Source organism: Brachypodium distachyon, chromosome 4 (assembly GCF_000005505.3).
Source record: "Brachypodium distachyon strain Bd21 chromosome 4, Brachypodium_distachyon_v3.0, whole genome shotgun sequence".
Classification (NCBI taxonomy): Eukaryota; Viridiplantae; Streptophyta; class Magnoliopsida; order Poales; family Poaceae; genus Brachypodium; species Brachypodium distachyon.
Window position 1 is genome coordinate 16395241 of NC_016134.3, and position 26483 is coordinate 16421723.

A 26483-nucleotide genomic window follows, 5' to 3' on the forward strand; every position below is an offset into this window, starting at 1 on the left:
GGATCGTGACGATTGACTAGAGGTTGGCAACTATAAATTTTCACTTTTGGTTTCAATTAGGCACATCGGAATATGGAGTTATCTAAATGCAACTATGTGAAGGAATCCTATATGCTGTTACGCAAACAAGATAATAATAACACAAAGTAATAAGCTCCGGTATAGAAATAACTGAAGAACTCGAAGGAGATATGATTTACCGATGTTCTCTTCAGAGGAAGTTAATATTGTGGTGGCTAAAGGAGGAAGAAACGGGTGGTAGCGCAAAGAAGAGGAAAAGGCATCAGGAGGAGAAAAGAAATGTCGCTATCTCGTGTGCGGGGACCACATCAGGACAGAAAACTGTCGGGGAGCTCTTTTGACCTCACACAGTGTGCGCACGCTACGCAGACGCGTCCTTTAAGCTTTGTTGTGTTTATTATATGACAAATTTTACAGTTGGTAATACTCTATTGGTTCAAACAGAGTACCATACTTCGATTAAGGCTGCTGAGTTTGGAAAAACTATGAACCAATACTATGGTTAGCCGAACGTACAAACCTTGTCGATCATGAGCGCCTTGTTTTCTAACAAAAAAAGAGTGTCTTGTCGCTAAAGATAAGAGACCTCTCACACGGTGCGCGCAGGCCGATTACTCTACCATTAACATTTTAACAACTAGTTTAGTTTTCATACACATTAGTTATGAACCGGAGAACCACTCACCGCGAGAATAATGAATTATTTTCTGCTGCACTTCACAATACCAAAAGAGACTAAGGCTCTGTTTGATTAGATTTAAAATGTGGTTTTTGACTTTTGATTTATAAACCATAAAAGGTGATTTTGGCTTTTGCTTTTTGCTTATATCATCGTGTAATAATATCAACTCCAAAGCCAAAGCCACTTAAATAGATGTTTTTTTGATTATAAGAAAATCAAAAGCCACATTTAAGTCTAACCAAAGAGACTAGCAGGTTCTTGCAATTAACTCGAAAGCGGTGCGCATCCAGCTAGCACGCGTTTGTTGTTCGTCTCCTCGTCGATCACTTCCCATAGAGGGCTGGCTCGTAACGCCTCCCACCCACCATTCTAGCCAGAGCGCATTACTTACCGACATGCAGCAGCAGCAGCCGTTGCCGCCCATCTGCGCCACCGCCGGCGCGGACGACGAGGACCCGCTAGCGCTGGACTTCGAGTTCGACGTCGTTCTCCCTGATTCGGACGACGATCTCTTCGCCTTTACCCCGGGATTCGACCAAGTGTTCACGGACGATCAAACGGCGGCAGCGGCGGCCCCGATGCAGCAGCAGCAGGAGATGGAGGTGGCGGAGGCGGAAGAGCAGGTCGGCGAGGAGCAGCTCGTGATGGGGTACGACGGCCGGATGTTCGTCTTCGACTCCGTGCAGCCGCACAAGGTACCTTTCCGTTGCATCACTTTGCTCCCTGGATTTGGACAGTAATTTGGAGATTGAATTGATCTAACTTTACATTAGGTGGAGACCATCCTGTCGCTGCTGGACGGACAGGAACTGGTTCCACTCCCAGCTCAAAGCACCAAGCCGCAGCTCACCTACCTGGTACTAATCCTACAACTATGATTGGACTCACTCATTCCTTCTCCAATCTGGAACAATATGGAATTGAAGAACATATGCATCGTCGTGGATGTCCCTAATATGGCAGGTGCAGCCGGTGGTGGTGCCCAGGGACTTCGACCGGCCGGCGGCGCTGTCGCGGTACAGGGCAAAGAGGCAACGGAAGGGCCTGGAGCCCGTCGTGAAGGCGGACTACAGCTGCCGCAGGGACGTCGCCCTGAGGTACATCATACCTACATAAATAAATATTGGTATCCGTATTTATTACTTCGTCCATCCTTAGTGACGTGAATTTGAATTATTCTATAGATTTTTATACAATAATACAAATCCACGTCACTTATTTCGGGATGAAAGGATACATGTGGCCAAGATTAATATATCTCGGTTGTTTAATTGCGCGATTTTGTGTGGGGTTCAGGATGAGACGCAGGGGAGGGAGGTTCGTCGCACTCTCGGCCAAGAGAACCGGCGATTCTCCCAACGAGCTAACCCTGTAAGCAACTGCTGGTGATTTAATTTGAGTCTGAACTCTGAAGCTGCATTGCAATTTCGCCAACTATTTGCAGCATAATCGATCGATTCTAAGTACGTGGATATATATCTATATGCACTATGCAGGTGCACCAACTGCGGGGAACGCAGCGATGCAACGCCCAAGATGCGCCGCGGCCCGGACGGGTCCAGAACCTTCTGCAACGCCTGCGGGCTCATGTGGGACAAAACCGTACGTAGTCCCTTTTCTCAAGTAATTTTAATTGCACTTCATGCATTGTAATGATAAACTGCCACACGAATTAGAAGAAGTAGAGAAACTTTAGATCGGTAGCCTAAGATGAGAGCCAACACTTGATAATACCATTGCCATGTTATTGCGGCATACCGGTTTTGGTGCCATTTCAAGCCTCGATTGATCGAATCGTACTTGCCGTGCAGGGGAGACTACGGGAGACGGCGGGAAACCAGTCCTGTGGAGGAGGTCGATGGTGCCGCCGCAGCGAAAGCATGTAAAGTGGCTATCTGAGAATGTCCATACCAACGGACACAAGTATCATTCACCCATGATTTTTTCACCCATGATTTTATTGATGGATCAATGATTCCGACCGTATCTCTATCCCAAATGGTTAACATATTGGAGTGAATGTGCATAAATATAAGAGTATAAATACGCGAAAAATTTAGAAGTCTGGTTTGACCATATTAGCACTAATATACTACAATAACATTTAAGCTTGCCTGATTTCCATAAATGATTTAAAAAATATCACCCATGCCAAATCAAGAGATTCTATTTTCATCGCACTAATCTAAGATTTTTTTTGTCTATTAGTGACTGAAGTAGAAAAACTTCGCCTATTTCAAAACGGAGGTGCTATCGGAGATAATGTTAATCCTACCTATAGATGGCCAACGGGCTGGCCCGGCCCCAGATAAACAGGCCTCATCTGGGCCCCTCAAGTCCGGTTATATAAGGATCAGTCCGACCTGACCCCAGATAAACGGGCCTCGCTTGGGCCCCTCAAGTCCGGTTATATAAGGATCAGTCCGGCCCGGCCCCAAAATGCCTACTTCCAGCCTAGGCATGGCACGAAGCCCCGTGGGGCCACCAAAGGCCATCTCAGCACATGGGGCAGACCAGTAAAAAATGAAAAGAGGGAAAAAAATGGTTAGGGCCAAATGTGTTAATTCTAAAAATAAATATAAACCGCCCCGAGGGCCTGAGAATGAAGCCCTTCAAATGCCGCATAAGCGGGGCCTCGGGCCGGCCCAGCCCGATTAGTTTTGTGCTGGGTCCGGCACACTCGTACCAAACCCATTGGACTTTTGTAAGAAGCCCGGCCCGATGGCCATCAATCCTACGGTTGGTATTACGTGTATCTAGATGCTTTTTAAGAATAGGTACATCAATATTTAGGCAAATTTGAGTCAAAAATTTAGGATCCGAGAGACTAGTTCATTTGTTTGAACTAAGAAGGGTCAAAGATTACCTTGAAGGTCACAAACTTTAGTTCATTTGGTTGAACTAATTCAATGGGTATCCTGAGGGTCACAAACTTACAGCTATACTGGTATCGGAGTAATATTTTCCACGGTTCGACCAAAGATGGACATCCAGGATATCTCGACAAGAAGAAGCTTATTACTAAAAGGCGACGAGGAGCTTTTGCCTTTGGCTTATTTCTCTGCAGCCCACTCGTCGGTGACAGCCTGACAGGGAGGAGGTGCCTAACCTAGCTTCGCGAGATTCCCCTCTCGACCGTTTCAGAACCGCCCTCAAACTTGCGGGAAAATTACATGAGATTGCCCCCCAAGACCCGAGCCCGATCCCCTCCCTGCCTCTCTCGTCACTCCCTTCCTCCCGAGAGGCCCTGCCTCGCTAGGTTTTCCGCGCCGCCACCCGTTCCCATCCGCCGCCGCCCCCGCCCCCGCCTAATTCGCCCCCTTCCACCCCTCCGTCGGCCAGCTTCTCATCCACCCTCCTATATCCCTGCTCCCGCGGCCGCCTAGTTTGGAATCCCGCCCAGATCTGCTGCCCGTTACCGCCGGAGGTAGAGGTCGGCCCGGAACCCCGCCCACGGCCGCCGCTTGGAGGTCGCGGTCCCAAGGTCGGAAGTCGCTGCCGTCGCGAGGTTCACCGCCAATCGTCCCTCCACCCGCCACCCCGAGCTCGTCCTCACCGGACCACCCCCAGGTCGCCGGCAGCCTCCCGTGGCTCGTCCTACGACCCTCCGTCTGCGACTTGTTCAACAGCCGCCCGCTCCACAGGCCTGCTTCCCTAGCTGGTCCAAGCTAAGGTAAAATCCTGCTCATGAAAATATGGACTGTAGTTTACAGAAGAAGCAGATGAAGTTGATCCACGTATCCGAACGTATGCAAAAAATCCATTTCTTCAAAATATCACAGAATAGTTCCTGTATGAAGTGATGTATGCAAAAAAGTTCTGGACAGTGCAATTTCTTGTAGAAAGTCCTCTTTCTCTCCATATATGCAAACATATGCATTGATTGATTAAGAACTGAAACATGATCTTGTTCTATTACCTGAATCATATTTCATATCAGTAAAATGTTTCTGTAGCTGGCCAGTCGCTACCGCTGCTCGTAAATTCTGTAGCATGCTATCTTCCAGCGAGAGGGATAAGAAAAAAAGAAGATAATTATGCATACCATGTGCTCAGCATGTTATCTTCCAGTGAAAAGAATAAGAAGAGTAACGTAAGCCAGGATTTCTTTTTTCAGGGACGTAAGCCAGAATTTAGATTTGCATACATACAATTTGCATGTTTATATCTGAGCTCATAGTACTTCTCTTTTGATGTAACAAGTGATATATGGGTTTTGCATGACCAGATATTTCAGTAAAAATTTATTGAAATGTTCCTTTTATTGCCTAAGTAGTATATTGATCAAGTCATTCATTTGAACAGGTCAGGGATAGGGAATATACATTATGGTTTGTCACCAATTTAGGTACTTGGAAACATATAGCTATACTAGCTCAATGCCTCGTGCGTTGGAATGTATAGATAAATTAGATTGCATAACATGTCTAGCCATTATCATCGTGCTTCATGCCACATCTTTGAAAGTTTGCCTAAATTGTGAGATGGTTGCACATGTAAGAAAATGCAGATTCATAGGATTAAGATTAAGATGTACTTTTGGTTTTAGAGATTGTTGCATTTTAAAATAATTTAGTTTACGCTATTGAGAGTAGTGACTAGTGAGGTTTCCAGTGGAATTGGCGGATTGAATTGGATGCACTTATGTGGACATTACACTTAGACGAACTATTCAGCAAGGTTGGGTTCTATCTTGAGAACTATACCCATTTCATTATAGAGTGCATTTGGTTTTGTTACTCAGCTGGCTATTGCTAGTTCGTTCCGGCTGTGCCAGCCTTGCCATAGCTGCATGTTTGGTTCGTTGCTTTGGGTGGCAAGAGTCGGTGGCTAGTAGTTTGGTTATGACTCGTTGCTTTTGAGAGGAAGTGTGAGCAGATTACCGAGTTTTCTGCATACAATTTTTCTAGAAAAATCCATAGAAGAATTACAATGCTAAAAAATCTGGTCAACCATTTTTTTTTCCATTTTTGGACCACTTCAACCATTTTCTTCACCGTGACAGTATTAATTACTGAACTGCATTACAGAAAGATCTCACAGCAATCATGTACGTATACATAAAATGGAAATGGGCTGTCACAAAAAAAAGATAGCACTCCATGGGAAACTGGAACTCCAGTCATATGCCAGCATAATTTGTACATTGAGTTGAATATGTGAGCACGAGACTGTTGATTGATGTCTTGACAAAGTGGTAATTTTGTTGCCCGCGACGGCGAGCCAAATCAGCTCTCCCCCAAAACCAAGATTTTTCCAGCCGTACCCTGAGCTGGCTCGCTGGACATCAAAAGCTAGGATATTTCTTCTATACCAAACACAAAACCTAGCCAGCAAGGCTCGATTGTAGCCTGGGTTCTAAATGTATCCATTGTTGGTTTGCCATTCATTTCATTGCTTTTCTTTTGTGATGTTCTCATAAAGAGTGCCTATTCTTACTCTGGGGCCTTCTACAAGTTAAAAACAACTACCCGTTTATGCATTCTGGCCTCTGGGGCCAGGGCACTAATTTTGACTATCATGTACTCTTTCTGTCTAATTTAATATTTCCTAATTGTATACATATATATTTTTACTACTCTGTCTTAAGTAGGTCTACTCCTATAATGTCCATCACCGGCAAAATGCTTTTTAATTACTACTGAAAGACTGTTCCAGCAAACTTTGATTGATTGCTACATGAAGGCATGTCCTTTCCCATAAGTTTTACGTCTCCACATTCAGTACCCAAGAAGTCAATCTTGACTGTTCTTTTCGATTGAATGCTCTATAGCACTGCATCAATTTTCATTGTTCAACAGTATGGTATGCCCTTCCATATGCTGATATTGGCCATCGTCCTTCTTTTCTTTCTTCTGTCCAATGTGCATCTTATACATGTATATTCTACCATTGGATGCTCCCTACGAGTCACGACAGAAATCCACATCATCTGAACTAATCTAGCCGAATTTCCTCTGTAGTGTAATCACTAATCAGGATAATTTCCATCGCTCATATAATCCTCTTAAGTGTAATTCAAATGAAAATTCTTATGGATTGCAATTCTACCAATCAATCAACGCATACAGGAAAGAATCTAACCATAAAATGTTCTGCAATTAAGAATCGGGGAACATCAGCTAGACGACACGTAAACAGAAATAATCAAGCACAATTTAATTTAAGTGTGCAATTTATGCTCTGAACTCTAAATAATCGTCTCTCGGAGTCTCAGCACTCTTTCTTTTCGTTGCATCCTCTTATCTAATTAATACAAATCTCTATTTTGGTTTTGCACCTAAGTTCCATATATGTATCTCTCTTTACTACTCCCTCCGTTCCATAAAGATAGGGCCAATCTCTATGGAACGGAGGGAGTAGTACATTAATTATGGGTGCATCTTTCTTTTTGTATGTCTCCTTAACTGGTGCTAATGATTTTTTTTCCCTTTATAGGATGAAGTTTAAAGTTGAATGGAACTGAGAAACCTATTGGTGAATCGAAGGACCAGTGGATGAATTAAAGGATCAGATGAAAATTCGAAGTGGAATAAAATGAAACCATTGCCGAGTGAGTTTAATGTTGGTTTCTCTAACATCAGAAAGACTTAGGGTGTGTTTGGTTGGGAGCCAACACTAGCCATGCCAAATAATTGGCAACCAATAATTTTATGGCTCTTGTTTGGTTTGTTGCCAAAAATTTGGTTGCCAATGTGAAGTACTACTTCTCACTCACATATTCTTGCCAAATAGTTGGCAAAGTGAGGGTTGGCAAATTGTTGGCCAAAAAATTGGCAAGCCAATTCTTGCCCACATTTGGTAGGGTTAGATTTGGCACAAACCAAACACATCCTTATTGTCAGTTTTTCTTTATGCTTCAACAATTGCACTGTACTGTATGCTTTGTGAGGTTGAATGCCTTTAATGCCTTCACGTCCTTGTTACACCACATTCTGGTCAAGCTGGCCAAGCCCCTGATTGTGGCTTCGGACATGTACTTCCTCCTTCCCAAAAAATATAAGGCCTATCGATTTTGTCCTAAGTTTTACCAAGTTTATAGAGGACATATCAACATCTACATGCTACAATACCAAATCAATATCAGTAGTTATATTTGAAAGTTTGACTTGGGACAAAATCTATAGGCCTTCTATTTTGGGAAGGAGGGGATTATCTGGCTAGTACTGGCTTTGTACTTGTGATTTTAGTTCACAGGAAAAAAAAGGGAGCACTTTTGGAGAATTTTTATTCAGTGTTCTCTTTCTATATTGCATTATGGGAAAGTATCAGTACTAGAAACAAATACTGAGCTGCAGCCGATACTAACATTCATAGGAAACGTGCAGGATCTCATCGCAATCGGCCTCCCCTATCTGCCCCACTGCCAGAGCCCATGCCAGCCGTTGGGACCCGCCGCTCCACGCGTGTCTTTGTGCCCAAGGTGCCCCAGCCCCAGCCCTCTGAGCCTGCCAGGGTTCGCCGCTCCGGCAAGCGTCTAGCCATCTCCAACTCCCACTGGCTCCGCTGGGAATCAAAGAATGCCTTCCATGACAATGAACATGGCGAGAAGCCCAAGCCGCAGACACCAATGCAACCGCGATCACCACCCACCAGATCCTTTGGGATCGTCTACAGCCGGAAGCGCTGCCGGAGGCTCCCAGCCGAACCTAAGGATGACACAAGGTTTGGGATAGTGTTCACCAGGAAGGACAAGCGATCAAAGGTCGCCCCTTTTCGGGAGGACACCTCCAGCGACCTCGCTGCTATTCCGTGCTCCTTGTCCAGGGAGTTCGCATCAAGGATTGGGTTCTTGGATGCCCACTTCTTGACCCCTGTGGCTGGTGTTGCCAGTCAAGCTGGGGATGACCTACTTGTCGTCCTCATCGACACATCTTTCTCTGGGAGCACTCATCAGTTCTTGCGCCTTCTCCTCCCAGTGCTGCGGTGGATGCGTCACGGGCAGCAGAGCAAGATCTGGAACCTGGCCTCTTTTCTCTCTTCTGCGGCTGTTGTCACCATATTTGCATCGCACGGGCTGCACTTTGTCAAGCTCCAGCACCAGAGAGCCGTAAGCTTTCAGCTTTCATGTGCCACTTTATTAGTTCCTTCTGCAACTGGTTTGATATGTGTGTTTCTTCTTGTAGAGTGCATTATTACTGAGGACTATGGTGCATTGTGGGTGGTGTGAGCTTCATGATGCCAACCAATCTCAACCTGTGTTGTCAGTCAACTTCTCGGCAGTTCCTTCGTACTTTCAGAGCTTGCATTCCGTGATAGATCTTCACTCCATCTATGTGCCAGCTGGGATTCGACGGAGCATGGGTTTAGTTGGTGGAGCTGAAGAAATGTATACTGAAGATCCTCTGGAGGCGGATTCCTGGTCTCCGAGCACTGTAGATGCCGAGCCTGCTGTTGACTTGCGTTGCGATGAACCTTGCAGAGTGGTCCAGGACTATGTGCCCCTTGAACAAGTTGCAGGAGTAGTGATGCATGGTCTGAAGCTAAAGAAGCACCAAAGGAAGAGAAGCTCTATGAGGCATCCGGTAAATTGGCATCGACTTGCAGCAAGATTTCCAGACAAAGCAATTGGAATGAAGCAGGGTACTCTTACCTCTCAGACAGAACTGAGCCCGGCCTTGACTGGGTCTGAGATTTGCTTGGAACCTCTCCAACCCAAACCAGCATTAGAAATTTCTCTTGATTTGCTTGAAAATATGGATGACAGTGATGTTTCGACACCTATGGGATCAAATGGGAAGCAAAAGAGGTCTTTCAAAAGTCCAATTGAGCGCACAAATGAAAGGCTGGCTTTGTCTGAGGTTAGACAGAATATAGATCATTTTTGCTGCAAAGCGAACCTTTTAATTATTCAAGCTGATAGGTGCTGGAGAGAAGAAGGTGCTGTAGTTATGCTAGAACTATCAAACTCCAATGGCTGGTGTGTTGCTGTGAAGTTACGTGGTGTTACTAGAGTCTCTCTTAAACCGTCGGAGCAAAGGTTTTATGTTGTTAACCGTCACACCCATGCTTACGTTTGGGCAATCGAAGATGGATGGAAACTTGAGTTCTCTGATAAGTGGGACTGGCTTTTATTCAAAGAGTTGCATATTGAGGGTCGGGAGCGCAATTCTCAGGAAAAGATGATTCCAATTCCAGGTGTACATGAGGTTTCTGATGGCATGGGAGGGATTGTAACAGATCCTTTCTCACGCCCTGTGCCAGACTATATCAGAATGGTGGATGATGAAGTTGGACGGGCTCTCTCAAGGGATTCAGTTTATGACTTGGACTCAGAGGATGAACAGTGGCTCATTCAGTTGAACCATGAGGCTTCTGATAGAAGAAGCTCCAATCTGAATCACATTTCCTATGAAGATTTTGAGAAAATAATAACCTTGTTTGAAAAAGATATCTACAACAATCCTGGGGTAACTACTGATGTGGATCAGCTTCTTTCCAGATATCCATCTTTAGGAAAGGATGATAATGTCCTTTCCATATATGAATATTGGACAAGTAAGAGATATAAGAAAGGTGCGCCGTTGATAAGGACATTTCAGGTAAATTGGAGTTTATCCCTTACCTAATTCCCTGCTTTAATTTTTATTTCAGTTATCTATCTTTTTATTGTGTGCATTCAGTCATATCATCTAACCAGTGCATTTGTTTGCCCTAAGGGTGCACCGGTAAGGCGAGGACGACAATCACAAAAATCTTCTGTTAAGAAGAAGAGATCTTTTATGAGACAAAGAAGCCAACCTGGCCGAGGGAAACCTGGGATCTTCTTGCAAGGTATTTGCAACTCTAACAAGCTCGGCTTTTGGGTTGATTTTTCTGTATTCAAATTGTGATGCTAGGAATCTTTTGCTATGGGCAACCCATGCGCTAAAGGACTTGTATCAGTAACTTTTATGTTGTTGCTGACTGCTATGTTTTTGCGTTGCCGTTTAACATAGCAGCAATAGACCTCGTTATGCCCGAGCATAATACACATCATTGTGCTCAAGACATCGTACCTTAGCATTTAGCTCTGGAGTTATGGAAGTATGGAACAATCTTGTACTCAATCTTTTGTGCATTTTGATCGACAGACAATGCTGAAGAGGAGGCTTTGCGGAGAGTTGTGGAAGCTGAACGCGCAGCAAAACACGCTGTAGAAACGGCTGTTCGACTGCGCAGTAGAGCTCAGTCTCTCATGGCGAATGCCAACCTCGCGACATACAAATCTGTGATGGCTCTCAGGATTGCTGAGGCTGCAAGCATATCTAACTCGTGCCGGGATCTTGTTTGGAGGACCCTCAACTAGTTTTTTTTCATTGCATCATTGCTGTGTGATATTACTGCTAGGTGGTGGGACTCTTTTTTCCTCCTCTCCGGTTGTTAACTGTGCGAAGCTAATTTTGAGGTGAACTCAAAACTGTAATTTCTTGTACAAATGACAGTAGTTAGTGAGAATCTGGCATTCTGTATGTTACATGTACCCATGTTTTGAAAGAAATGGAAGGAAAAAAAATGAAGTATTGCTAGAGACGAGGGAAAAAGAATCATGCAAAAGATACATCCTGAAGTTTCTTGGCAAACTCCTCACAGATTGTATTTATCATCTCATAAAATTTCAGATTAGATGTTGCTCCAATTTCTCTGTGAACCGTAGCTTCGCAAGTGAAAGGGTTGTATTAGTATCTTCATCCTTGCCATTTATAGTGGAAATTTGCATTATCTATGAATCGGCCAGACTACATTCAAGATTCAAATGTTTTATCTGCTCGTTTTCAGGTATATTGTTGGTTGTTGCCTACAGGCTTCTATACTTCTGCCCATACATTTATTTGCTTCTCCTTTTAGTTTATACAGAGGAGAGATGTCTATGGAGCTTGGAAACAATATCCTGATTGGATCAGTGATACTGCACCGGAGAGGGCCTATACAGCGAATCAGGTATACTGGGAAGTGAAGTATCAAAATTCACCTCAGTTCTGTCTGTCATGCTTGGGTGTAGATATGCTATGACCATGTTTGTGGTCACCAAAGTTATGACCATGGACATGTATTATACTTTGTTTTTGTGGTTTTATCTACCTGCAGAACTGTCACACACTTCAGAAGCCAGTAAAAGTTATAATTGAGATGTGTATCTCTCTGGTCTCCTGGCGGAGACAGACATCGATCTGAAAGTGGAAAAGGTGAAAAGAATACACGGGGAAAACAGCAGAATGTTTGGCCGTTTACGTGTCATGGCATCTCTCTTGCTGCAAGTTGCTCTCGACGTATGCCTATGAAGATGATTTTTTTTTCCAGGTTTTTCAGGCAAGTGTGGTTCTAGATATATATCTGTTGTAATCTGGTGACATTGGTGGGCTGTAGGATGGATTTGTTGTTGGTTTCAGTTATTTTAGCTGCCATCGTAGAAACGTGAGCGAGGATCTGTACGGCCATGTCCAATACTAGACGCTTATCTAGCAGCTTAACGTCAGAAAATTAATCATCAGCAAAATGAAAAATCAAATGCGCTAGCTCAAGCCGCTTAACTAGCACCTGCTTTCCTCCGGCTTCCACGCCACTGAGCCAAGAAATGACATAGCGTGGGCGATTCATTTGGCGGCGATGCTGCGAATGATGCTGGGATTTGAGTCATCAACTGCAAATTAGCAAGGATCACAATTCTGGACATCGGCATGTAAGCGTCCCACTGGACATGACCTAATACGTTGATAAAACTGTGTTCGAACCTCCATAAGAAAGCTCTTCTAATTAAGCTTATCAATTTGCTTCATGTACCCACAAGAAACGAAAGTGAGGGCTTGTTTGGTGTTAGTGTCTTTTTAGCCACTAGTGTTTTGGTATTTGAGGGGTTGGGTGTTCACCCAAAACTATCAAAACCCCAAAACACTATTTTTTTTATAAAAAAACACTAGTATGAGAAGTGTTTTAATTTGTTACAAAAATGTAGTGTTTTGTAGGAGAAAACTAGGGATAATCCCCTCTAAACCCTTCGTCACAAAAATTTGTGGTTTTTAGTGTTTTTCAATTTGGAGTGGATAATACCCTACCCAGAAAACTCTAGTACCAAATAAGGCCTGGGAGGTAATGATGGATCTGATAGGGACGTTTTTAGTGTCGTGGTGCCGATTCAAAGCCATAACCTCGCCTTCATTCGCTTCGGCGGCATGAACAGTCTAGAAAATGATCCCAGATACATTCAGCTCTGTGAATGTGCCCAATTTCCTCTTCCCCACGCCTCCACGTGCGCATTCAAACCTCATCGATCCAATACCTTAATATATTGATGTACCGCGCCTCCATTCTGCCCCGGGAACAGAACGACCGTCCTCTGCCATTCAGGACCGGCGGTGATCTGCTTTGACAACTCCCCCAACCAACTCCTGCCATGTTCGAAAATGACCATTTTTTGTTGTATGTATAATTTCCACGGTGCAATTACCTCTAATAAAGTAGATGTATGATTTCTATGATTTTTCATGATGCACGGTGCAACAGGTGCAAGGACTCTTTGGATCACGGAAATTCTAAAACAGAGACAAAAGGCAATGGCTTGAGCCCTACTAGAATTGAAAACACAGGAACATATAGTACTCCCTCCCTCCAATCAATAATAAGTGTTGTTGATTTAGTACAAAGTTATACCATTGACAAAATACAAGGATTTTGTATAGAGATTAGTGTATGATAGTTGTCATAGACAAAAAGAAATTTGTATAGAAGTCTAACCTCTTGGTTGGATGGATTGGGTGTAGGAAAGCAATATATAGGAATTTTGGAGAAGCAATACAAAGAACCTCTACAGGACAAATTTCTATGGGCTAAAATAGTACTCCCTCCGATCCTAAATTGTTGTCAAAATATTACATGTATCTAGACGCTTTTTAAGAATAGATACATCCATATCTGGGCAAATTTGAGTCAAGAATTTAGGATTGGAGGGAGTACAAAATTCATTTGAAATTTCTTGAATCCAAAGATGTCTGGTGTTCATAAGTCGAGACTTCCGTTTCAGACACAAAAATAGTTTGTTACATGTATTTACCCTTGTCGTTCAAACATGAGTATAGAGGCATAGCAATGGCCGTAATCTTTCTTGTGCCTTCTAAGATTAAAATCCAGTCTGGAGGAAGCCGTGGCAAATCCGTGTGCCTTCTAAGATTAAAATCTTCTGTTGGAAAGCTCTTCACAGCACATTGCCGGCTCAGGCTATCCTGGCGGAGCGGCATTATCAAAATGTTAGTCCTCAATGTCCGGTATGTTCCAAGGGACCTGAAGATATTCGTCATGCACTTTTCACTTGTGAAAGAGCGCACAAGGTCTGAATGTTTTTGGGATTGGATTCACTATAGCTGTAGCTTGCTCTGTCGATCAATCTGGATCAGTATCGTTGGAACACTTGATCTGCCACAAGAATCGATCCTTGGCTATCCCCCGATCCAGCCTCTTGTTGCTATGGCTATCCTATGGTGGGAACGCCGCCATATTATGAAAGGAGAGCAGGTACATGACCCGAAACATGTTGCTGCTTCTATCCTTTCCTTGACTGTGAATTATGTTAAATCCTTTAGAACGGATGCAGCTCCTTGACGCCATTGTTGGTGCAAACCATCTGCTGGTATGGCGAAGCTAAATACAGATGCTGCTTTCTCTAATTTGAATGTTAGAGGAGCTACAGGGGCTGTTATTCACGATTCAGTGGGTTTCTTTGTGGGCGCTTCTAGCCATCTCCTAATGAATGTTGCCGATGTAATCACACCGAGGCTTGAGGTCTCGTCCATGGTCTCCAACTTGCTGGACAGCTAGGCTGCACAAAACTGGTCGTCAATTGCGACAACCTCAACCTGATCCAAGATATGAAGCAAGGCTTTTCCAGGGGCCCAGCAGCTGCGATGATTGAAGAATGCATTTTCTGCTCGAGACTTATTTAAAACTAGATGATGCCCCGCACGTTATTGCGGAAATTTTTAGTTAACATACTTGAGCCCATATTGTTGAGAACATACATGAGTGAAAAAATAGCAACAAAAGAGTATCCAATGAAAATGTATAAATGTATAATGGAATTGTATGATAGATTATAAATTCTTCGCTTAGTGGAATAACTTGATGAAAAGTAGCATGCATGCATGTGCAAAAAAAAATTGAGTTTTTCACTAAATAGGTGTGAACAAATTAATAGTGTGATGATGTGGCATGCTTGCATGTTGAGAGAAATCAAGTAGTAGATTTCTCCTACTTAGATATAGAAGATTGTGTTTGAACACTACCCAAGAGAGACCAATAGCATAGCTGATAGCTTAGCTAATGATGCTTCTTACCCGAAGCAGATTTGGTTAGATGATCCCCTGGAATCATTATCCCCATGTTACTCCATGATATAACTATAACATGATGAATGAGAAGTCTTACTCGATAAAAAAAACCCGTAATATTTGTGTTTCATTTCATGACTATTTTAAAAAATTGTATTGGTGCATTTTAGCAAGTATAGGACAACAATATCACGTTGTGTATCTACTACTCCCCCAAGTCGCCATTCAAAGCACGTTTTGTTTATAGGTAAACTTAACCGACGTTGGAATTACAAGTATAACAAGTATGTAGTTGTAGCACAACTACGATGTGCCACACTTTTTACCCTTTTAAACTATATGTCAGATCTGTACTAGTCATCTTATCGATGAGTGTGACGATAAAAAATAACCGCGGCTTGCTACATTTATGACAAAACACTACCTTAATTGTTTTCACCATAGGTATTTTCACACGACCCTCCGAAAATATGCAATTTGCTATCACGCTTGTATTTACAAATTGTTCACTAGTGATAAGTGAGAAAAATACTACATTTACTCCAATGAAATAAATTAGTCAACGGTGAAACCTCGTTTGGATTGGGTCATCCATACCGTGGTACCAACTGTTGAGATGTGAGATAAAGATTGTACTCCTTCTCGTTCGTCGTTGCTGCGTGATGGCAGTATCCGGGGCGAGAACCAATGGCTGGTGCTTTCCTCTGTCGACCGGCGTGTCATGTCCGCTTCCCTTCCTCCCGAAACCCCCTGTGGCCTTCTCCCTCGCTTTCTCCCAAGAAAGGAAGGTGAGCTCCCCCGGTCTGCCTATTTGGTTGGTGACATGAGAGAAATGTCCGAGAAAATTATGTGCCTGAGAGGTATTTGTAAATCTGACGTTTTCTGGCTGACAGGCTTGCCTCATATTTTATTGTTTGGTTGGAGTCTGAGCCTGATATGCGTAATAAAACAACAGATGTGACTGGCCTGCAGTAGTTTTGATTGATTATCACGTTTCGGTTGGTTCGCCTGAGTCAGGCGTCCAATTTCGGAGGCCTGAGCTCCGGCTAATACTCTCAGGCCAGGCGAGCATGCTGTGTCAGCTGTGACAACCCAGGGTCCCAGGCAGCAACCAAACAAGACTCACAGACCACACCGGCACTACTCCGTGGCTCGTCTTCCTCCTCGCGCGAGCGCCGCCACCCCTCCCTCCCCGTCCCGCTGCCGAGCGCCCCAGCCCCCTAGCTCGTCTTCCTCCTCGCGCGAGCGCCTCCACCGCAGGTTGATCTCCCCTTCGATTCTCTCTCTCTCTCGCCCGACCGTTTCTCCTCCCATCACCCCACGAAACGGATTCCGCCCTTTAGCTCCCCGTTTCATCTTCCCCAAATCATAACTGAGGCAAAAATCTCCTCCGCCCGTATATTCTCCACTTTGTGTTTAGTTGGTCATTAGGCTTAAAACCTCTGGATTTTTCAAATGTGATATTTTAGCAAAAGGTGGCATTTAACTTTCCCAAAAATTTGGGAGTTCAACTGAACCCGCATACCCAACCGTCTGCTTGTTAGATCTTTTCATTTGTTATATATTATCTGGCATTGCTCTGTATTGTACTGTAGCCGCATAGATGGGTGGATCTCTTGTATTTTTGTAGCCAACATTTGATGGCGAACCTTGCTGGTTGTGAGCTAGGGTGGGAGACATGTTTTCTGTTGTTTTGGCAAATATTTGATGGCTTCGAATGCCTTTAGTTTGTGAACCGTGATGGTTGTGAGCTAGGGTGTCAATGGTGTGATGTCTTTGTTGAGGGTAGCCAATATCATCATTTTCTGCTTATGTAGTAGTGTTGGAGCAAGTTAGGGTAGGGCTTCTTTTATCTGTGTGATTGGTTACTAGATTGTTTGTGCTAATTAGTGCACTGTAAGCCATAAGCTTCATCAATTGTCTTGCTGAGGTTGACCTATTCACCTTTTGAGGAAATGCTGTATATGTGTGTGCATTGCATGGTGTATTTTCCATTTATGGTTAATCATTTCGATAATTTGACTCCTAGTATTTATTGCTGCAATGTATACGACATTTTTGCTATTCAGATTATTAGTATCTTATTAGCTGCCGTTGCTGGTGTAATGGAAGAGCCACCAAGGGACAATGCGCACTCAAAAAATGGCCTTGAGCCTGAGCTGGAACCTATGATACTGGATGACAATGAGGAGAGTGGATCCCATACCATGGATGATTCAAACGGGCAGTCTTCTATGGATATTGACATAGAGGGGTCTTCAATGGGAGAGCAGATTCCAGCTGACATGAACTTGACAAGCCTAGAGAAATTTTGCAAGGAAGCATCAAGGTCCTTTTTTGAGGAAATCGGTCTGATTAGCCACCAGATAAACTCTTATAATGAGTTTATCTCGCATGGGCTCCAGGAGCTTTTTGATTCGCTAGGCGAAGTGACTGTTGAACCTGGTTATGATCCTTCAAAGAAAGGACCAGGTGGTTGGAGGCATGCCATCATCAAGTTTGGGAAAGTGAAACTTGAAGAACCTGTATTCTGGTCTGGCAAAATTGATATTGATGAGGAGTCACTCAAGCTCAAGCCAAGACATGCTCGCCTCCAAAATATGACATATTCCTCCAAAATGGAAGTAGAAGTGAATATTCAGGTCAGGAGTTTTCATGTTCATCATGTGCTGGTTACTTATTATTTATGCTGTTATCTATTAACAAGTGTGAGGCATGCATGCAATCTGTAGAATTGATGCCCCAAAATTACTTGGAATTGCCAAATGCTTTCACATGCATGGCATGATACTGTTTTTAAATGCTGTTGACACTACACAATTCAATCATGTTTGTATAAGCTCAGCCTGTAAAAAGATGCAATGCCTTGGCTGTCTATCTACTGAGCTTATGATGTTTTCACTTGGTAGTATTTTTATTCCGTGGTATCCTAATTAACATAGCAAAATGGTCCATTGATAGAATATGAAATGGAGCAGTCAATGAACAAATGTTTGCTGTTCCTAGAATAGCTCAGCAGTCGTAATATATATGGTTGTAGATGTCATTGACGTGTGCTAAATGTTTTATGCACTTGATCCTATTGAACTAGTGTGTCAATATATTTACTTACACCAATAAACTATGTGCTAATTTTTCTAGTGCATAATTAAGTTATAGCATTGATATGGCTGTGCTCAGATTTGACCACGTAGGGGTCGCAGTCAGAGCCGATTGACTGACATGTTCTAAACTGTCACAGGTTTATTCTATGGAGAAAAGTGATAAGGCTAAAACAGGGAATGATCATTTTGGTCACAAGAGAGATATTATTAACGAAACTCATTGGGTGACTATTGGCCGCCTTCCAGTTATGGTTAATTCAGATTTATGCTGGCTGCATAAACTTGGGGAAAGTGACTGCCTTTTTGACTCTGGTGGATACTTTTTGATCAAGGGAATGGAGAAGGTATAACTATATTGATCTCTCTTTGCTAATTCCATTCTTAATTCATTTATCATGCAGGGAGTGTTACACTATCACATGTTTAAAAACTTTTCTTTTGTACACTAAGATGGACTACAGAGTTGTGAACTTTTGTGATTTTGATTGGAAAATCTTATCTTTGTGCTGCTTTTATGTAACAAAATAAAGGAAGATGTCCCTCTGATCCCTCTGATCCTAAATTCTTGACTCAAATTTGCTCAAATATGGATCTATCTATTCTTAAAAAATGTCTAGATACATGTAATATTTCGACAACAATTTAGGATCGGAGGGAGTATTTTCTGAAGAATTAGTTCCAAACACTATGAAAATTTTCACAAATAATTGTAAACACACATGGAGGGGTATCAAAGGTTTAACCACACTTCCAAAAAAGAGTTAAAATGACTACCATCTGAATTGGTCTGCTTCCATATGTTGGACTATTGTGCATTAGCCATTAGAGAAATACGATGTCAATAAGCTACAATGTGTTATTTGAACCAATGAACCAAACATAGCATTTTATTGGACTAGGTAAATACCGCTGCTTTGCTATGGATAAAAATGATAATGCAAGCATGTTGAGCCATTATCGCCGGCATTGGTGCTCTGTCTCATGTTCCATTTTTGTTTGAGATTTTTAGGAGGTGGTTACCTTAGTCTGTGTGACTGCGAGGATCCACTTTCTTTAGAGAACTTCAGTAAGGTGGGAAAGGGAGGTAGGAGACATGGATGACTGTGCCTCACTAACTCCAATTTAGGTAATGATGTTGTAAATGGACATGAGCTTCTGCTGATAACATTGGCATAACTGAACTCTGGTCACGATCTTATTAGGAAAGTTACATATTCTCTTGGGGAGTGACTCTCTTAGAGTATCAATTGTTTGCTTTAAAGAGAAATGTTTGTGACATATATGATGTTCTTGAATCTCACTATGTCTCCATTGTTGTAAACCCTGCAGATATTTATCGCACAAGAGCAAAGATGCTTGACCAGGATTTGGGTTGCTGATCAGCCTTGCTGGAATGTCTCTTATTTATCTGAAATGAAACGAAGACGCGTATATATAAAACTGATTGATTCTACAACCAACAATGATTTAAATGGGGCCAAAATCATTTCCATTTCCTTCTTGTATGCCAATATGCCAATTTGGTTACTTTTTTTTGCCCTGGGAGTATCATCTGATAAGGAAGTATTTGATATGATAGATATGAAAGACTGTGATGCTTCTGTTATCAACGCGATATATGCAACTATTCGTGAGTCTGATGAACTGTGTGAAGGCTTTCGCCAGTCCGATAAAGCCCGCAAATATGTCGATGATTTGGTCAAGAGTTCAAAATTTCCTCCAGCAGAGCCTTTTACTGATTATGTTGCTAAATATCTCTTTCCTGGTATAAGTGGGAACAGGAATAAATCATTTTTCTTAGGTTACATGGTCAAATGCCTTCTAATGGCTTTTACTGGGAAGCGCAAATGTGATAATAAGGATGATTTTCGGAACAAGAGGCTGGAGCTACCTGGTCAATTGCTTGGAAGAGAACTTCGTGCACATCTTAGGCATGCAGAGAGACTCATGGTTAAGGCAATGCAGAGAGATTTGAATAGTGACCGCGATTTACAATTTCCTCTGCGATATCTTGATGCGTCAATTATTACTAATGGTATAAATCGTGCATTCGCTACTGGTTCTTGGAGCCATCCCTACATAAGAAACGAAAGATGCTCAGGTATTGTTGCAACCTTGAGGAGAACAAATCCTCTTCAAATGATGTCAGACTTGAGGAAAAGTCGTCAGCAGGTTGCTTATGCTGGGAAAGTTGGTGATGCAAGATATCCGTAAGCAATTTTCTTAAACCAAATGTTTCACACACTTGCATGTCTTTCTTTTACTTTATGCGCTGTAAACTAACCTGAAGAAAACACTTTGCAGCAATCCATCCTACTGGGGAAAGATGTGTTTTATGTCCACACCTGATGGTGAAAACTGTGGACTCGTGAAAAATCTGGCTGTTACTGCTATTGTTAGCTCAAGAGTGGTACAGCCATTGATTGACAGATTTGTTTCTTGTGGAATGAATAAGCTGGATGAAATTAGTGCTAAGGAGATTCCTAAAATGGACAAGATCTTCCTGAATGGCGATTGGATAGGATCCTGTACTGATCCAGCTTCATTTGTTATGCGTTTAAGGTGCATGAGACGCGCCAATCTGATTGATCCACAGGTTTGCTCTCTTTCCTATGGTTGGAACCATCTGCTAAAACTATATATTGTTTTTGAATTTTGGTGTCTAGGTTCAATGTTATGTACCATATTTAGTTTAAGAGGAGTTGCCAATGACGTATCATAAGTTTTGGAAAGGTCAAATATGCATGCTTAGTTAATCAATGATCGCTGTAACTTGAATGCATTCTGCTTCGATATAACAACCATTTTCATAGTTCATGCCTTGTTACTTCTACTATACGATCTTGTGGAGCGTCATGATGTATTCTCTGTACTTAACTATTTCTGAAGAATCAACATTTTACACAGTTTGGTCAACTATAGCCATGGGTGTAATCTCTTCCTGTTGGGTTCATAAATTTATTGTGTAATTTTCTTGGTACCATCTCCGTAAATGTACTTTGCTTTTTTGTACTACCTAATTTTTACTAGGCATTTCTTTTGTGTTTCCTACCAAAGTTTTTTTATTTGAGTAATGTAATTTAGACTACTTATCTGATGCACAATAACTGAGATACTGGTTGCTACATGTGTTCCCCTTGCATATTCTTTTTGCTAATATGTTACCCCAGTGCCATTTGTGGTATTACTCATGCTTCGTGTTCCGTCTGATTAGGTTGAAATCAAAAGGGACAAGCACCAATTTCCTGGGGAAGTACGGGTGTTTTCTGATGCAGGGAGAATCCTCAGACCTCTTCTTGTGGTCGAGAACCTAAATAAAATTAGAAAATCGAAGGACCGTCCTTACACTTTTCAGGCACTATTGCAACAAGAAATAATTGAGTACATTGGTGTTGAGGAGGAGGAAGATATACAATGTGCCTGGGGAATCAGGCACCTATTTCCGAGCAGTGGAGAGAAGGTTTCTGGCTATACTCACTGTGAGCTGGATCTTTCTTTTCTGCTGGGATTAAGTTGTGGTCTTATCCCTTTCGCAAATCACAATTTTGCTCGAAGAGTACTGTACCAGTCGGAAAAACATTCACAGCAAGCTATTGGATATTCCACAACAAATCCACTTACCAGAGTTGATACTCATTCCCATCAACTTTACTACCCTCAGAGACCCCTTTTCAAAACAGTTACAGCTGATTGTATTGGCAGATCAGATTATACTATTGGAAGAAAAGATGACTTTGCTAGGCCAGAATATTTCAATGGACAAAATGCGATAGTTGCAGTCAATGTTCATCAGGGATTTAACCAAGAGGACTCCCTGGTTATGAACAGGGCTTCTCTTGAACGTGGTATGTTTAGAACTGAGCACATCAGGAGCTATAAGGCAGAAGTAGAGACCAAAGAGCCCACCAAACGACTGAAACTGAAGGAAAAAGTAGACTTTGGTAAAATGCAAAGCAAGAGAGGACGGGTTGACAATCTTGATGATGATGGATTACCATACGTGGGTGCAAGTCTTCAGAGTGGTGATATCGTCATTGGGAAAGTGTCAGAATCTGGCGAAGATCATAGTATCAAGATGAAGCATACGGAAAAGGGAATGGCCCAGAGAGTGTTGCTCTCAGCCAATGACGAGGGGAAGAATTTTGCCGTTGTAACTCTGAGACAGGTAAAACTCTAGTTAGGAATAATTATTATTTAGCACATTACATGAAGTGAAGTTTACTACCAATTTTAATATTCTAGTCATTTTATAAATAGTAGAATTCAGCATGTTTGTCTTATGCTCTACAGATTGATTGACAGAAACAACTGCAACTGAAATGTTTCTTAGTAGGTTGCCCTCCTTTTATGGGCGCCTAGTAAAGTACTTCCTCCTTTCCAATGCGTCCTCAAATTTGGAGCTTCAACTTTGACCATCAGTGATACAATTAATATATTAATTATTCGCCGTAAAATATACCATTGGGAACTTTTTCCGGATACGAATTCAATGCTATAATTTTTGTGGCACATAACCCATATTTTATTGGTCAAAATTGATGACTAATGTTGAATCTTGAAATGCGCCGACACCTTATTTGGAAAGGAGGGAGACAGGGAGTACCATGATTCAATGAACTATTGAGTTCCTGCTTGGGGGGAGTCGGGGGGGGGGGGGGGGGGGTTGCTGGCTCCGTGATCATCTAGCTCTTGAGAGAATTTTGTTGTACTATTATGATTTGTCTCCCCTGTTTTCTTTTCCATGTAATTAAGAGGGAAATGGAAGATCAGAATGTTTAGCATCAGTACGCACTGATGGGTACCTGACAGAAGTTTACCTGCCTCCTACAATATTTGCATTTCCACCCTTTAAATTTGAAACTAACCCTCTTTTTTCTTTTCTATTAAGGCCTTCATTTTAGTTTTTATAGTACCCCTTCCATCAATTTTCTTGTTAAACTTCCTACATTCAGATGGGCCTCCCTCATGCCATCCTACACCAATTCAGCAGCACGTTACTCCCTCTTTTTACTAGCTATTGACTTACTCCCTCTGTTTACTAAAAGATATCTTTTTATGGAATGCGATCAAACTTTCTAAATTTGCCTAATAAGCATTTTGATATGTAAGAGGTATACTAGATTCATCATAAAAAAAGACTATCATGCCACTTGTTTTTGAAATACATACTTTATGTACCGTGCAAAAATAGGCAAGGGATGAAGGACCAATAATATAGCATTGTTTTTATATGTGCACAGTTTGTTTTTTATACAGCACACAAACGGTTAATATTTTTCCACAACAAATTTGCTAGAGCACATGATGCCGTGTGTGTGAAGGGAGGTTTTCACCGGATACGCCGCCGTAAATGTATACATAGTTTTTTGGGCATTTTTTAAACTTGGGAGGTGATTTTTTAACTAGTAGCATATGTTCACACGATCATTTTGGCATTTTCTTAGTTTGTAAATTCCAAGTACATAATTCACACACACGGTTGCCTAGTTTTGGGGACATGTTGATCTGGGCTCAGGGGTGGCAGATTTGATGCTAATGCTAACTCTTCATTTCCACTGATTTGCCGCATCGCTACTTGATGGTAGCCACTTCCGTCTCTAGCAATATCAGTTACCGGCAGCGATGACCCTGTCAATCGGGAGGGAAATTGTAAGGGAGAGGGGAGAATGATCATATGAGGATATAGCGGTGGACGGGCCCAAATAGGCAATTGTGTCAGCCCAACTCACCACTTTTTCCATTTTCATAAAATTTCGTTTTGCTGTTATACATGACGTAAAGTGGTCAAGGTTACTAGGTTGACACCCAGACATCCAGCTGGCCTCAAACGGGTGACTTGGCTGGCAACCTTGTTCACTCGTATCCTACATTTCCATATTCTTTTTTGTGGCTTACATTCCTAGAGCTTGTGTTACCTTTATATGGTCAATAAATTTTTATTGCTGATCTTATTTTTCAGGTTCGATCACCTTGCGTCGGAGATAAATTTTCTAGCATGCATGGCCAGAAAGGTGTTATTGGTTTTCTAGAATCTCAGGAGAACTTCCCTTTTACTTGCCAAGGAATAGTTCCAGATGTTGTGATAAATCCACATGCCTTTCCTACCCGTCAAACTCCAGGCCAGCTGCTTGAAGCTGCTTTGGGAAAGGGAATCGCTCTTGGTGGTGCAATGCGATATGCAACACCATTCACCCCAGCATCACTTGAAGTGATCTCAGAACAATTGCACAAGTAAGTGCTTCCTTGCTTTCTGAATTCGAAACAGACTCATATATCTACTGATTTGAAACGGTTGAGCATTGCAGTTATCTTCTAGTATTAGTTAAACTTTGTAATTATCCAGACATACTAGTACAGTTTAAGTTACATGACTACATCTCTGGTGAACTTTGTACATTACTAAAGTGTGCCCGTTATCTTGGAATGTTGTTCATATATGGAGTAAAAGAACACCAGTGTTTTGAATTCAATTTATTTTTTCTTTTGAAGATAATTATATATTGAACCTTTGTGATTCCGCAAATGCAACCATGGTGTAGTGGCCGGAGCTATCTCTTCTAATCAGGTGGTCACAGTTTCGACCTTGTTCATCCACAGCTTAAGTTCAGTGTTCTAAAGGGATATGTTTTGTCCAGTAAACCCATTTAGGGGTCAAGAAATGCGGTTACTGACAATATTGCCCGGGAACCAAAACCCTGGCTTGATATATTGCTCCCTCCATTCCAAAATATAAGGGTCGTTTTGCTTTTCACGGTATTCAGTGTACGAGCTTGTCTGAAATAAATGATATGTGAGACATGTTTTGTCTGGTTTGTGCTTCTGTTTTTGATTTACATTTTCATATTATTTAAACTTGTTGGTTGAGCCTAAAAAGAGAGCAGCATCTGATTAACAGATTGTCACTCAAATTAATTTCTAGATTTTATGTGATTGCCATAGCCAAGTATGTATATGTGAGTATGCATGCACTTACATGGTATGACAAACTACCATATTTGTTGTTCACCTCTATTTGTAAAAAGGACATTCATCTGTAATTATAGCATACAGGTTGGGGTGGGAACATTTATGTATCAGTCAACAGAAAGTGAACTGCTTAGCACAATCATCTGATATATATTTTTTCCACTTTTCAATATCACTGTTTTTTTCATTCTTTTCCTAGTTTTGCTTCGAACGCAGAAGTACATTGTTTTTTTTTTCCTTCCTGCTGTTATTTATCATTGTGTGCCATCTCCAACTGAGACATTTATACTGTCACTATCATATAAGATCCTGTGCGAGTCAAATTACATAATTTTGCAGGAAATATCTTCTGAGAAACCATAATATGTTACTATTTATTTGGGGTACAGACTTGTATGAGTCATTGCCTTAATGACCAAAATTGATGCATTTCAGGGCTGGATTTTCGAGAAGCGGGGCTGAAAGTGTTATCAATGGCCGAACAGGCGAAAGAATGCACTCATTGATTTTCATGGGTCCTAACTTTTACCAGCGGCTGACTCACATGGCGGAAGACAAGGTAAAATTCCGGAACACTGGGCCAGTGCACCCCCTCACAAGGCAACCTGTGGCGGACAGGAAAAGATTTGGCGGAGTGAAGTTTGGAGAAATGGAGCGGGACTGCCTCCTTGCCCACGGGGCAGCTGCCAACCTCCATGAGCGGCTCTTCATGCTCAGCGACTTCTCACAGATGCACATTTGCCGAACATGTGAACGGGTGGCGAACGTTGTCATGAGGAGTGTCCCTGGAGGAAAGAGGATCCGAGGCCCGTACTGCGGATTCTGCCGATCTTCAGAGAATACAGTTAGGATCGCCGTGCCGTACGGTGCGAAGCTCCTCTACCAGGAACTCTTCTGCATGGGGATCTGCCTCAAGTTCCAGACGGAAATCTGTTAGAAACCTGTCATCGAGTCGTGATGTATATAGCTTGCTTGTCTCACCGTATACCTTGTTGGTTTGAGCTGGGCCGTGTACTCGTGTTCACTGCGGAATGGATAAACGAATGGGGGCTGTTGCTGGTTCGAGCTTTACGTGGATGTGTTTGGTTCAGTCAAAATGTGAACTAGGGACTACAGAAAATCGGACAACGTGGATCATGCTAGAATTTCCTGCATTGGAAGCTTACGCATTGAGGTGCCCTGAACTTCAGATGCTAAAACCATTTATCACCCCATCCGGAAATACAATTTGCGTTTCCGGACGCAGTACGCTGTTGAACAAATAACGGAAGAAACACAAGTAAACTGAAAGAGATATGAAACACGAGCAGTAATTGCTCTACTACCTTCAGTTTAGAGGCCCGACCTCTGTAATCTGACCATCTTGGTCATCAACTTTGAATGATGTCCTGCAATGACAGGGATCGTGTGCAT

At 42.3% G+C, this 26483-nt stretch overlaps 3 protein-coding genes across 6 annotated transcripts; all 3 read left to right on the forward strand.

Annotated features, from left to right (window-relative positions):
• The first annotated feature begins 1342 nt into the window (after positions 1-1342).
• LOC104584958 (GATA transcription factor 20-like) lies at positions 1343-2646 on the forward strand. Its single transcript, XM_024455239.1, has 6 exons — positions 1343-1398; positions 1477-1560; positions 1667-1800; positions 2000-2074; positions 2200-2305; positions 2515-2646. Exons 1-6 carry the CDS (start codon positions 1348-1350, stop codon positions 2587-2589), a joined length of 525 nt encoding a protein of 174 aa, XP_024311007.1. The 5' UTR covers positions 1343-1347; the 3' UTR covers positions 2590-2646.
• A 1304-nt stretch (positions 2647-3950) lies between these two features.
• Positions 3951-11321, forward strand: LOC100838503. Of its 2 annotated transcripts, XM_010239317.3 has the most exons (6): positions 3951-4376; positions 7142-7256; positions 8032-8753; positions 8830-10245; positions 10363-10477; positions 10777-11321. In XM_010239317.3, exons 2-6 carry the CDS (start codon positions 7241-7243, stop codon positions 10989-10991), a joined length of 2484 nt encoding a protein of 827 aa, XP_010237619.1. In that variant the 5' UTR covers positions 3951-4376; positions 7142-7240; the 3' UTR covers positions 10992-11321. The 2 variants fall into 2 exon arrangements, with proteins under 2 accessions (XP_010237619.1, XP_024310234.1); XM_024454466.1 differs by lacking the exon at positions 3951-4376 and having other exon boundaries at positions 7142-7267.
• A 4769-nt stretch (positions 11322-16090) lies between these two features.
• On the forward strand, positions 16091-26160 carry LOC100832497 (DNA-directed RNA polymerases IV and V subunit 2). Of its 3 annotated transcripts, none has more exons than XM_010239318.3 (8): positions 16091-16260; positions 17070-17642; positions 18242-18448; positions 19434-20314; positions 20409-20700; positions 21319-22269; positions 24064-24335; positions 25506-26160. In XM_010239318.3, exons 2-8 carry the CDS (start codon positions 17106-17108, stop codon positions 26005-26007), a joined length of 3642 nt encoding a protein of 1213 aa, XP_010237620.1. In that variant the 5' UTR covers positions 16091-16260; positions 17070-17105; the 3' UTR covers positions 26008-26160. The 3 variants fall into 3 exon arrangements, with proteins under 3 accessions (XP_010237620.1, XP_024319221.1, XP_014758470.1); XM_024463453.1 differs by having other exon boundaries at positions 16092-16260; positions 17113-17642; XM_014902984.2 differs by lacking the exon at positions 16091-16260 and having other exon boundaries at positions 16288-17642.
• The last annotated feature ends 323 nt before the right edge of the window (positions 26161-26483 follow it).